The following is a 14,380-nucleotide window of genomic DNA, read 5'->3' on the forward strand; positions in this document are numbered from 1 at the left end:
AATGAAGTCTAAGAGCGAGGACCAAAACTGAAGTGATCTATAAATGATGAAGTACAATCAGACTTATTGCTGATTCTGTCATGAGGCACATACAGGTTATTACGCGATTGAAAGGCGCGTGAATATTAGATAAGTAGACATCAAGGTTAGTGGCACTGCTCGTTATTTCTACATTTACACCGAGGGTATTATGATCATTTGACAAATACTGGTTTTCAAAGGCCAGGCAGGCTCTCGGAAGAAAAATATTTCACAGGGAAAGATAAAGAGTGAGACAATTATACAGAGGGCGATGGAAGGTTCGTTCACTCAAATAGTTTTAATAGCGATTAGTGTTTTTCAATCGATCCGAATTTGAAACCCGAACTGTGCCACACCATAACTTTCACTATTTTTTCCGTTAAAATATGCTTTGTTTCTAAACCCTAATTTTTATTCCAAGTTTCTGTGAACTAATTCAATCTGGGCTTTTCGTACCGTGAATTCCACGAACTTCCCCGGATAAGCTTCTCTCATGGGCACTCAAGACAAGTCACCAAACGCTAACAATTCCATGCAGGTGAGTAAAAATTTGAAGAATTGGTAAACTGTATTTTAGACCTACAATTGAACCAATATCCGTCATTTATTTATTATTAATTTTATTTTTTTGGATTTGAAATCCAGCTCTCTTCTTTGTAGCCGAAGCTTTATATGTATTGATTCTAGAATTTTATGGTGGAGTTTCAGGATTTCATTTTTTACTTGATGTTGTGATCTGATTCGACATCGAATTTTCATTGTACGTGAATTAATTTGAGTTTCACAAGTTTTCTTCACTTGTATTCTCGTGTGTAAAATTTGAGCTTGTTAAAGCCCGTCTTCTGCATGCAAGTGGTCAAAAGATAGGTGAAATTGAGTTTCTTTGCTTAATAATGAGATAACTGAAAGAGGTCTTCTCGCTGATGGAATTTATGTTTATATATTTACTCTCTCAAATTGTTATGCGACTCTCCTATCCTCCTTTTGCTGCCATACATATAAAGCTGTTGCTAATAATTTGGGTTGAGTTCAACGTGTACCTGTGTGTGGATGGTGTTTTCACTTAAAGCAGAAAATATTATGTAATTACAAAATATTGAGGGCCTGTTTGGGAGCGATTTTTCTTCCCAAAAAATTGATTTTTTGACCGTTATTTCACTATTTCAGTATTTTAGCCGTTATATTTGACTTCTTCTCTCACAAGTGGACCCCACTTTTCTCCTAACGATTAAAAAATCAATTCTCAAAATCACTCCCAAACAGGCTTTGAAAGTGAATTTTGTTTTATCAAGTTTATCTACCTTATTGGTTGAGCAAGATGTCCTCTGCACCGATATTTGCAGTGTTGGCCACTTACGTCAGAATGTTGTTTTATTATGTTTATTTACCTATTGGTTGAATTCAACATGTACCCGTTTGCCGATATTTGCATAGTGTTGGCCACTTCAGTTGAAAAATATTTTGTAATTACATAACATTGAAGTAGAATTTGTTACTCTATGTTATTTACCTTAACAGTCGAGTTCAACTTGTACCTGTGCGCCAATATTTGCATGGTGCATTGAAAGTAGAATTTGGTTTCCTTATGTTTTATTATGTTTATGTACCTTATTGGTCAAGTTGAAAGTATACCTGTCTGCCGATATCTGCACAGTGTTGGCCACTTCAACCAGAAAATAATTCTTTATTACATTATACTTAAAGTAGAACTTGTTATTAGGGGTGGGCGCGGGTCGGTTCGGTTCGAAACCGAACTTTTCGGGTAACTAGTAAATGGAACCGTCGGGTCCAAATATAATTATGGAACTGTTCGGGTTCAGTTCGGTTCTGTACTATAATTAAATTTTTTAACATTTATAACAACATTATATAAATACAATTAATGATACATTCAATGGTTTTGAAATGTCAAAGACTAGTAAACTACCTTGTTCAAATGATCGCTACTTACGTTTCGGTTGGCGAAGGTCACAGCTTCGATCGGAGGTCACAGTGTCGGCCGATGATTGTATAGGTTTTGGAATATTAGCGAGACTGCGAGAGTGAGTGCGAGAGTCGAGACAATGTTATGCACTTTAGTGTTGGTGTTTAGGGTTATTTAGTGGATTTGATCTTGCTTGGTTAAGAAATGAAACAATAAAATGGGTAATTGGGCCAAAATTAAAAAATTAGAAATGAAACAAATTATTGGGCTAAAAATTTGGATTTAGAAATCGTTAATTTGTTAATTTGTTTAGAAAAAATTAAAATTAAAATAATTTGATTTTCTCAATATAAAAAAAAAATAGAAATATTCGGCTCTTATTCTGTTCTTCGGTTCTTGGTCTAGAACTGAGAACCGAACCGTACCCGTCGGTTCTCAATTCAGATATCCGTTCGGGTATTTAATTTGACAAGAACCGTCGGGTTCGGTTCGATTTGGTTCGGGTTCGGGAGATTTGCCCAACCCTACTTGTTATGATTATCTCCTAGATTTGGGTTGTTTAATTTCACTCTTCCCGTAGGATATTTTGTGAATGTTCAATATTGTTCCACAAGTTCAACACAATTAGAAGCTGAAGGAAATTGTCTTCGCTTGCACTCCTTACATTTTTGAAAGAGGTCACGCTACCTTGCACTTATTGGGATAATTGCAGCAGAGGCCCCAAATCTTTAAAACGCTAGCAAACTTTTTTTGAACTTTTAATTTGTTGCAACTGTCACCCCAAATCTTTCGAAATGTTGCGACGGAGGCCTTTTTGGACGGTTTTCATCCATTTCCTCGTCAGTTGACCAAAAAGTTTAGTTTGACCATATTTTAATTAATTAAAAAAGGGCGAAATAGTAAATATCTATTAAAATAATTAAATAAAGGGATAATTGAATAAAAATAAATAAAAATTAAAAGAAAAGAAAACATTTTCTTTTACCTTATCTCCACTCCCTCCACCCTATGCGACCCCAACACCCAACCACAAAATCCCTCCAATCTAAGAATCACCCCACCCATCTCTTACCATCGGCACCAACGGAAATCGTCGGATCCAGCACAAACCGACGGCTCCAATACCCACTGGAGATCAAAAAATATTTGGAGAAAGTAAGAGGTCAAAAATTTTGGAGAAGTGTAGTAGGGATTTTGACTTCATCTATGATTGATTTCTACATCAGCAGATTGCTATCTAACCTTTCTTGGGGGAGAAATTCTAGTTTGGATTATGGTTCCAAGGGGGCTGAAATTGTTATAGCTTCTTACTATTCAGAACTCCAATTCTTGGAAATCTAGTATTTAACCTACCCATTGATGCAAAAACTCAGGCAAGTCCTTATTGAGCATGCATTAAAAAAATGGTGAAATTGAAAAGAGTTGAAGTGCGATGGCAGTGGTTGTTGATGACAGTCAATGGAGATAGGGAGATGGATGAATTTTAGAGTGGCAATAGGTGACGGTGGCCAATGGCGATGGGTTGGGGGAGGTTGAAGATCTACATTTTTTTTTTTTTACTTTTTCTAATTTAATATTTAACTTATTTTAATGTAGTAAATGGAAAGTCACTATTTTACTCTTTTAAAAATATGGTCAAATTCAAAATTTTTAGTCAACTAATAGGCATTTGGATCTAAATCATTCAAAAGGGCCTCTGCCGCAACGTTTCGAAAGGTTTGGGATGATGGTTGTAACGAATTAAAGGTTTGGGGGAAATCTACTAATGTTTTAAAGGTTTGGAGCCTCTGCTGCAATTATCCCCTTACTTAATGTTGCAGATATTAGTATGTTCATACATTCTAGACTTCTCGTTTAGGTTACATTCATTTTCTAAGCCCTTTTTTGAGCCTCGAAAGAATGCATTTTGAATAGTAGATTGATGGAGAATGTGTGGTTAAATATTAAGGAAAAATTTTAGGTTTGCCTGTAATATTATTTGATTGAAGAATGTATGGTTGAAAATGAGTTTTGAAAAAATAAATTTTTAGAAGAATGGGGCTCAAACAAGGGCAAAGTATTTTGATATTTAACAACCGAATACTCGGTGCTATAGAACATAGTAGGCCTAATCACTATCACCTTTTAACCTTGCAAGGATCTTTCGTCCTAGAGAATTGGTTTAGCATCTCCATTTCATCCAATTTGCTCTAATCCTATGCAATAAATCTCCTTCAATTTCTCCTTTTTTGTTAATACAAACCTGGATATCACCTTTTAGCTGTGAAGTACAAAGCATCAACAGTCCCTTGTGGTGGTTTTTGGCCATGAAGAACTGAATAAGGTGAGGGCTGCTCTGCGAACTTGTTCTGGAAGAGAGAAGTCAGGCTGCTGAAACTTTATCTATTGAAGGGCTGTTGCTGTGGTGTGAATCGAAGAAAGAATGGAAGAAGCCCTAATTTGTTAAAGAATAAGTGAAGAGGCATTTTTGGCTTTATTGTAAATGAAAGAAATTAATTACCTCAATTTTTTTAACGATAGAACTACCATTTTACCCTCAATTCAAAAACAAAAGGTAGTATTTTAATCTGAAAAGATGGGTACTTTTAAATCACTATAATTAACCATTTTAGCCTAATTAAAAATCAAACTTGTGAAGGAAGCCAAATCTCTTTCTTTTTTCAATCATACTAGACAAAAATAAATATAAAAAAATTTAATACTCTAGATTATTAATTTAAAAATAGTATTTTAATCAACGTGTAGATGACGTATCGAGTTGAATTTTTTTGAAAAATCGTGTGTTAACATACGTGTTGGACACTTGTCGTTGTGTCGGTGCTTCTTAGCCTTTTAGGATGACAAGATTCTCTATATAGTAACTTCTTTATTATCCTTGTTCTTACAATTAATCAAATAGCGTTTCATGTATCGTGGCTTGGTTCTACTCAGCTAAACATTTTATATTTTGAAGTACTGCTCCAAAGTTCTATCTTATGATTTAGGCCTTGTTTGATTCCTATTTTTCCCAAAATACATTTTTTCTCACTTCTTTTCAATCACACATTTTTCAGTAAAATAATATTACACAAGATCCAAAAATTTTCCTTATTTTTTAATAACACATTCTCCATCAATCTACCACATGAAAATGCATTTTTCCAATTTAATGGGCTCGAACAAGTCCTTAACCCTTTTTAGTTTAATTAACCAAGCTCATACACTTAAATAATACTGTGCATCATAGGACATTATCTTGAATATGATATATTAACCTGTCCATGAACAAGGCAAAAAGTTAAGGACTTGAGGCCGAAACTTGGTAAAAGACTATACTGATAGAGAAATTCTACTATTACTGCGACTAAATCTCGACACTTGTAACTATTTCTTCCTACACGTCCTTAATAGTATCGATATATCTAATTGAAATGCTTTTTCTCTCAACAGTGGACTTCCATTGGCCCTATCATGTGTAATATTGTCTTATTATAAAAAAGAATAATATGTTAAACTCAAGCTAGAGGCAGGAATTTACCTGTCAGGATACAACAAATTAAGATGCACACCGTTATCTCAGTTCAATTCCTTGTTATAGAAGTACTGTTAGATGGCTATGACTGTTTAATTTTAAAATTAAATATATAATAGATGAACTTCTGAGTCAACCACATTTGCTGGTAGATCTGTGCAGAACTTTTGCATCCATTTTACATTATTATCACGATTGGACTTTATGAATCTCAGAGTTCTCACTTCTTTTGGTGTTAATTTCAGCGTGTTAAGGTATACCGCCTGAATGAGGATGGGAGATGGGATGACCAAGGAACTGGCCATGTTAATGTTGATTATCTGGAGGTTTGACCCCTTTTTGGATTCTTCTCTTACTAAACTTGTTTATGTTGTGTATTATATACTAATCTTTTCTAATATGATAATTGAAATCATTTCATATTTATCTCCTGCACTTGAAATACTGTGACTTGTGGGACAGAGATCTGAAGATCTGGGATTGTTTGTTATTGATGAGGAAGACAATGAAACATTATTATTGCACCGGATCAGCTCACAAGATATATATCGAAAGCAAGAAGGTATGTTATGTCATACATTGTTTTCTCCTTATGAAATTTCCTTTAACTGTCACTTTCTTAGCTTTTCCTAGCTTACTATTTATATGCAATGCACCTTGTATCTTCAGACACAATTATATCGTGGAGAGATCCAAAGTTCTCTACTGAATTGGCCCTTAGCTTCCAGGAGATGACTGGTTGCTCTTACATATGGCTAGTATCAGATATAGCTCGTTTCTTTATGCAATTAAAACTCTCTTTCTTTCCCTGTATTAGATAATAACACTTTTCCACGGTACACTTTTGTCATATGCAGGGACCATATATGTACCGTGCAAAGGAATATACAATTTAGCTCTCTTAGTAGTAAGTGTTTGCAGTATTTCTCTATTATTTTTAGAAGAAATTGGGCAGTACATCTTCATTGATTTCTTTCTTTGTAAATCCCTTCATGTGGTTTTGGAATGATAGGGTTTTGGGTACTTAAATGTACTAATTAACTTATTATCCTAGTTTTAGAAATTGAATGACGTAATGATAACTGGATACATGTTTTAAAAGCGCAATGGCAAAGATATGCTGTTATTGTTAGTTGTGCATGTTTAGGAGTGAAGCAACTATCTTTATTTTTGTGTGTGTCATGCTTCTTTAAAAGTTTTCTTTTGGTTAAGGATAGATGGAAGCGTTGATCAGGTCTAAAAATTTCTCTACAAGTTTCTGCTTTTTAACTATTTGAAATGGTTAAGTTGGGTATAATCTGGAATTGAACTGTTGTTTGAGGTTGCATTATGTATATTCTCAGATGAGACATACCATAATGTCAATAATGGGTTGAGAGAGTTGCCTCCAGTTGAGCTATCTACTCTCCCTTTGATACTTAAGGTGCCTTTCTTGTCTTCTCTCTCTCTCTTTTATTTTCCATCTGTCCACTGCAAATACTCATCCAATAGAGTCTCGTGTTGTGATTTTAATGTTGTGTTCCCTAATTATTATTATTATTATTATATATTTTTTAATTTTATTTATTTATTTATTTTTTTGCATGAGACTGATGTACTTTGATCCATTATGCGTGCACCCTGAACATTTCGCCAATCGATTTCACGACAATCTTTGCTAGTTTTACCCACTTTTTTGGCTCACCAGAACTTCACCAAAATATTAATTTGATAACCTCCCGGATATCTTTTTTCTTACTTTTTCATGTTTTTCCAGTGTATTATTATTGTTTGTAGCTGTGGCACTTCATTGCATCTTATTACAATCTTCGTAATTCTCTGTATTCTTCTTGTTGATGAAGTTGAGCTGAGTTTTTGATTTGTTCATTCTTTACCTATATAAAGATTATTCACCTATTCACCTTTTGCAGACTGTAGTTGAGAGTGGAATTGCAGATCAATTGCGCGTTAATGAACTCATACTACATGATGTAAGCATTCTCAATCTTTTTTGGTTGTGAAGATTCATGACTTCTATATTTGCGGAAAGTGGTTTATTGACGGATATGCCTCACTTTAGTGTATCACCATGGTATCAATACGTATGATTGTATATCATTGACACCTCCATTTATCTATTAGTAGCCAATTTTGGGAGCAACTATGCAAGTTATCATTTTAGGATAGTTTTGTATTTGCGTTGGATAACAGAACATCAGCCCTTAATGCAGAGTTCCTTGCTTCAGGAAATTCATTTAGGTTGGAGTTGTGAGATAAATTGTATCCTGCGTTTTAGCCAAGGAACTAAGCTAGTAGCATAAATGAATCCATTGGGCTTTGATATCTAATGTTTTTAAGTATTTAGTATTGGTTCCCTTGTATTATTTTCCCTTTCAAGGAGGTCACAATCATTCTGTTTCTAAGCACTGTTATTTTTTCTCATATGTTATATTCGTGCCTTTCTAATGTAATCATCTGTTAATAGAAGCTTATTGGTAATGCAGCGAGATTTTTTCAGAAAGCTGGTGGACTTGTTTAGAATTTGTGATGATTTGGAAAATATTGATGGTCTTCACTTGATTTTCAAATTAGTTAGAGGAATCAGTAAGTGGGCTTGCTGTTCTGTAGGATTATGTTTTTAGATGTTTTCGTGATTCCATCAACTTAATTATCTTCATGTGTTTTCTTTGCAGTTTCACTAAATAGTCCCCAGATTTTTGAGAAAATATTTGGGGATGAATTGATCATGGATATAATCGGATGTCTTGAATGTAAGTACTGCTTCTTTTCTTTCTTATGTTCTCTTCCCTAGCATATTGTGCTTTGACTCCTTTTTTCCCTTCCATGTCTTGTCCTATACTCTGATAGACTCCCATCAAGTCTACATACCTTGGAAGGATCCAAAATAATTAAGAAGAACATTCATTTGGGGGAAGGGGTAGTGTGGGGATTAATGCCATAAATTGTAACAACCTATAAATAGGGGGGCAATGTTTCATTTGGGGTATGCAAAATATTGAGTAGTTAGTTAAGCCAATTAGGAGAGATCCAGCCTCACGAATTGCTTGGAGTTGTTATCCTTGTTATTCAGTTCAATAATCTTGTTACTAATTTCTCAATTACAAATCTGCATTCCAATACCAATTAATTTGGCCTTGAGTGTCTACCACAACATTCGATTTCTATTTCTCTGGCCTTGACAAATCATCTAGCATCCATTCAAGTGTTATGGATTAGTTGAAGTAGGGGATTCTATCAAAATGGTAAGAACAATCATTCTGGTCTTGGGACAGTTCATTTGAGGAAGAAAAGCAATTAGAAGATCGAGTTAATCATTTGGAAACTAAGATCGATGTACTGCAAGAAGAGCATGGAGGAATGAAATTTGAATTTCAAAGAGCGATGTCTAGGATGATGAAGAAGCTTGATCTGATGATAAAAGAAGAGGGAGGATTGGAACGAGAGAGGCATGAGAAGGGGATAATAGAAAAGTCACTGGAGCTCATCATCACTTCTAAAATTCCCCCAAAATTGGAGGAAGCTGGAGTAAATAGCTGCATCATGCACGCCAGGAGGAGCCAACCAGGAAGGAAAAGGAGGTCACAGTCACTTCGTCGGAGCCCACCTTTAATTTTGAAATCCCACCAGAAATTGAAGAAATCGAAGTGAGTAAAGAAGATCGGAATCGCATGGAGGAATTAGGGAAGGCAGGGGCGCGAAGTCGTCAACTCGAAATGTCGATTTCTGAGGTACTTGCAGCTCTATTGCTGTCAAATTCTGAAGTGATGATGGAAGATGCCGTGATTAATGGGCTGAAAAAGAGGAGGAAGGATGATGGAAGACACTGTGATTAATGGGCTGAAAAAGGAGGAGGAAGGAAAGGAAATTATTGGATTTAATGGGTCTGGACATTGACAGGAAGCTGGCCCAACAAGTAAACTACAAAATTTCATTTAATCAAGTCCAAGACATAATAGGCCTAAATAAAGTGAAGGAGCCTATTACCAAGGTTACCTAATATAAAAAATCAGCCACCTTATTCGTGATAATAGAAGACAGGAGAAATAGTGTGGGAAATCGATGAAAATGGATTTGGATGGGCAGGTGGCGACAAAATTCGGAGGATTTTTAATGCCAACAATGATGTGGAAGTGGATGATAACTGATACGTTAGGATTATTAATTAATTCGATAGTTGCAAAAGGAAAGCAGGTCGCGGAGTTGATCAATGATAGGACTTTCCACCATTGTACCCCAATTCGCCAGTTTCATTTGTTGGAAAACCTGCAAAGGGTGCAACTGGGTATGGGATTTTCTTGGACCATATACTAGTAATTAATCGATCTGCTAACTACTTTTGTTTGAGCTATCACTTTTCAGCACTAGTCGTTACATGCCTGGCACTGAAATTAGTTCGATTTTATAGAATTTTGGGAATTGACCATGATTTTTACCTTGAGGACAAGGTGAATTTCAGGGGGGCGAGTAATGATAAACTCCCATCAAGTCTACATACCTTAGAAGGATCCAAAATAATTGAGAAGCACATTCTTTTAGGGGAAGGGGTAGTGTGGGGATTAATGCCATAAATTGTATAGGCGTCGAAGCGAGAGAGATTTGAGATTCCGTAAGTAACTCAGTGAGTGCTTTCTAAGGCTTGAAAGAAGAAAATGAAATACGAACAACCGCGCTGGTCGTAATAGATCGACTTTCATGCTAGTGGCAACGTTTCATTTGGGGTATGCAACATAGAGTAGTTGGTTGAGCCAATTAGGAGAGATCTGGCCTCTTGAATTGCTTGGAGCTGTTATCCTTGTTATTCAGTTCAATAATTTTGCTACTAATTTCTCAATTAAAAATCTGCATTACAATACCAATTAATTTGATCTTGAGTGTCTACTACAGCATTTGATTGCTATTTCTGTCCTTGACAGACCATTTAGCATCCATTCAACTGTTACAAATTAGTTGAAGTAGGGGATTCCATCATACTCTTGATTTCGTGTTAAAATATTTTAATGGTAACTCTATCTTATGTCCTAATTGATTGGTGCAAGCAGGGAATTAACTTTTCAAAAAAAATATATATACCTAAGATTACTATTGTCCAAAATTTGCTTTATTCACCTAATTATCAGATGGGCTACTTATTTTCTTTTTCACTTGGAATATCCTATCCTTGTATCACTAACAGGTCACTAGATTTAAGAATATTTGAGCTACTTGGAGAACTTCTTTGGTTGTCTTTGAATATATTTCTCTTTAGTGTGATCTTTTTGTTTTTTTTTTTTTTTTTTGTTTTTCTCTCATTGGCACCGGTATTATAGGTTTTAATCTCATTCCCCTTCTCTTGGAGCAGCAAAATACAAATGTTTGTGTCTTGAAGTCTTTGCTATTTGCTTCAACAACTAACATGTTCCTATGAGCTTTAACTGATTATGGTACTTAGTTCGGTTTTTATTCGTTATCATGATCATCTGTAATCATCCTATATCAGCATTTGCATTCATCCTTTCTCATAAAAGGCAAGGCTAGACTGTCTTTGATTTTTCATGTATCTTCCAACTTACGATTAAGTTACTGAAGTACTGCCCGGGCTAGTTATCAGTATCAGACACATTTCAAACACTTTCATGCCGTAATTTGTTTGGAGAATTTCTGATTCACTTGGACATCCAGCGCATATTAGGGCAAATTTTGGGAATCAATTTGAAGTTCTTAGTTTCTTTATGGCAATTATTAGATTTTTAGTAGCTTTTCATCTCAAAAGAAAAAGTAAAAGGAAAAGCAGATTGATAGGCTGCAGTCCAGATTACATACCAAAGGCGCAACAAGGGGGCAAGGGCAGAAAAGGGAATGCAGGAAGGAGGCCACATGCACAGTTACATAATCTGTTGGGCGAATGATCTAGAAGCAGAACAACCTATAAATAAGGGAGTTGGTTTTAGTGAAGGGGAGGAAAAATTGGGTAATTCCTAGGGGTAGAATTGGACCTCTCGAATGTCCATTTATCATCTTATTTCTTCAAGCATTTTTCATTGTATTTCATCAAGCAGATTTATATTTTTGATGTACTTCTCAGAGTCTGTCCATCATTTTTACCACTTTTGCCGAAATACAAACTTATTTTCCATTCCAATACTCTTGTTACTGGTTTCTATATCTTTAATCTTGTCTTGTAGAGCCGGAAAGGTCATTGATAGAAACATGTTCTTATCAACTGGTATTAGAACCATCAATCCTGATGGTGAATTTGGTAGATCGAGTGGGGAGTTTAGAAGAGACTCATCAGAAACTACAGGAGCAGCTGGAAGGAATGCAACATGGAATGGAATGGATGCAGGTGGAGTTGCAGAGGGTGCAAAATATGGAGAAAAACATGGTAATTATTTCAGAGCAGTTCACCTTCATGAGATCGAAGTGGGAGGAAGTAGATAGAGAGAAAAGGAAAGGGACAAGATGGAGGGAGAGATTCAGAGTACACTATGCACTTTGATATTTCACCAGGCTTGGAGACTAGTAGAAAATGGGAGGTGCTGTCGGCGGGAACTGGAGACTAGAAACTAAAGGGAGAAAGCTGGAGATGGTGTTCAAGGGGAAAAACCCAGATGAGTGGATCTTTAGGGCAGAACGCTATTTTATTGTGAACCAACTGACAGAGGGGGAGAAATTAGAGATGGCAGTTTTGTGTTTTGAAGAGGGAGCGCTAGCCTGGTATCAAAGGGAGTAGAAGAGGACGGGTGTGTGAATTTGGGAAGAGCTCAAGGTACTGATGCGAGCTTGATTTAGGTCTTCTTTGGAGGGAACCCTTAAGGAGCAATCCCTCGCCCTGTGACAAGAAGGCTCAATAGCAGCATATAGGATTGCATTTGAGATATTAGCAGCATTGATTGGAGATATCTATGAGGCTATCCTAGAAGGCCACTTCATAAATGGGCTGAACTCAGAAATTAGGACCGAGATTAGGGTGATGTAGCCTAAAGGGTTGGACCAAATAATGGAATTGGCCCAAAGAATTGAAGAGAAAAATCAGGCCCTTCAGGCCCATGTTATTGGATCTGGACCCATAAAGAGTAAAGCAAATTCCAGCCCAGTTGGTACCTATCGTCCCCATGAAGTAACGCGATTACGCCCTAGAGATCTAATCCTAAGCTGACGATGCCTCGTTCCTCCACGTCAATTGGCTCAGCCAACTAGTTCTTCAAGAGGCTTATTGAATCCGAATTAAAGGCCAAGAAGGACAAGGGGCTATGCTTCCACTGTGATGAAAAGTACCCCATTGGGCATAAGTGCAAGAATAGGGAATTACAGGTGCTATTGGTTTGTGATGAAGAACGACAGGATGAATGGGTAGTAGAGGAATCAGCGGAGGAGGTGATTGGAGAAGAGAAGTCAATGGCTGGTGAGATGGTGGAGTTGTCGATGAATTCAATGGTAGGGCTCACACCACCTCGTACTATGAAAGTTAAAAGGAAAAATTTTAGGGGAGGAAGTAGTAGTGTTAATCGATTGTGGAGCTAGTCATAACTTTATATTAGCAGACTTGGTAAGGAAATTAGGTTTGCCAAGTAAAAAGACACTAGGATATGGGGGGATTATGGGTACTAGGTTGGCGGTGCAAGGGCCAGGGGTGTGTAAGGGAGTGCAATTATCACTTCAAAATATTGAGGTGATAAGAGGATTTTCTACCTTTGAATCTGGGGAGCTCCGACATGATTTTGGGAATGAAATGCTATCAACTTTGGGTCAAACGAAGATTGACTGGAGGGCACTCATGATGAAATTACAAATTGGGGAAACCACAATGACCTTGCAAGGGGACCTGAGCCTTAGTAAAACCTTGATCGCATTGAAGGCTATGATGAAGGCATTCAAAAGGGAAAAAGAGTACTCCTTGAATTGGGCAGTTTGGGGGTTGACCTGGGAGAAGGGCATCAGGAGATGCTTGCAGAAATCGAGCAGGTGCTGGACGAGTTTAAGAAGGATTTTGAAAAACCTATGGGGTTGCCACCACAGCGTGATCGAGATGATGCCGTCACTCTCCAGCCGGGAACGACCCCTTATCAATGTATGGCCCTATTGCTACCCCATGTTCAGAAAAATGAAATAGAGAAGTTGGGTTCGAGAGGTTTTGGCAGCTAGAATTATCAGGCATAGCACCAGTCTTTTTTTGAGCCCAGTCTTGTTGGTGAAGAAAAAAGATGGTGGGTGGTGGTTTTGCGTAGATTATAGAGCTGCAAACAAAGTGACAGTGCTGGATAAGTTTCCTTTCCCTAGAATTGATGAGTTATTAAATGAATTACATGGAGCGACGATCTTCTCGAAACTGGATTTGAAGGCATGGTACCATCAAATTCGGGTCAAACCTGAAGATATTCCTAAGACAGGTTTCAGAACACATGAAGGGCACTATGAGTTTCTTGTGATGCCATTGGACTCACTCACGCTCCTGCTACGTTTCAATCACTCATGAATGAGTTGGTCAAGGAGGAGTTGAGGCGATTCGTTTTGGTGTTCTTCGATGACATCTTTATTCAACCGCAATGTAGGGGAATATGTGAGACGTCTTAGAAGGGTATTGCAAGTACTATCCCAACATCAGTTATATGCCAACAAGAAAAAATGTAGTTTTGGTCAGCTATAGATGGAGTATTTAGGGCACATTATTTCACGCCACGAGGTAGCTGTAGAAGTCAAAGATCCAAGCCATGGTGGATTGGCCAAGCCCCGATTCGTTGCGGGGTTTTTTGGGGCTTACGGGGTACTATCGTCGTTTTGTTAAGGATTATGGTAAGTTGGCATGGCCACCAACGGAATGACTACATAAGGACAACTTTTTTTGGGATGGTGAAGCGTAACAAGCCTTCAATAGACTGAAAGTAGCGATGACTAGTGTTTTGGTTTTGGCCCTTCCTGACTTTAAGAAATCCTTCATTACAGAAATC

General features: G+C 37.0%; 1 protein-coding gene across 1 annotated transcript in view; it reads left to right on the forward strand.

Annotated features, from left to right (window-relative positions):
* The first annotated feature begins 211 nt into the window (after positions 1–211).
* Positions 212–14,380, forward strand: part of LOC111388272 (serine/threonine-protein phosphatase 4 regulatory subunit 3-like) — a 29,163-nt gene continuing 14,994 nt past the window's right edge. Inside the window, exons 1-10 of the mRNA XM_023012958.1 lie at positions 212–299; positions 507–559; positions 5,702–5,782; positions 5,919–6,018; positions 6,126–6,210; positions 6,314–6,363; positions 6,800–6,879; positions 7,367–7,426; positions 7,940–8,039; positions 8,129–8,206. Of these exons, the coding sequence (XP_022868726.1) occupies positions 293–299; positions 507–559; positions 5,702–5,782; positions 5,919–6,018; positions 6,126–6,210; positions 6,314–6,363; positions 6,800–6,879; positions 7,367–7,426; positions 7,940–8,039; positions 8,129–8,206 (694 nt within the window). The 5' untranslated portion in view covers positions 212–292. The remainder of the gene's footprint in view (positions 300–506; positions 560–5,701; positions 5,783–5,918; positions 6,019–6,125; positions 6,211–6,313; positions 6,364–6,799; positions 6,880–7,366; positions 7,427–7,939; positions 8,040–8,128; positions 8,207–14,380) is intronic.

This window comes from Olea europaea, unplaced genomic scaffold (genome assembly GCF_002742605.1).
Source record: "Olea europaea var. sylvestris unplaced genomic scaffold, O_europaea_v1 scaffold481, whole genome shotgun sequence".
Lineage (NCBI taxonomy): Eukaryota > Viridiplantae > Streptophyta > Magnoliopsida > Lamiales > Oleaceae > Olea > Olea europaea.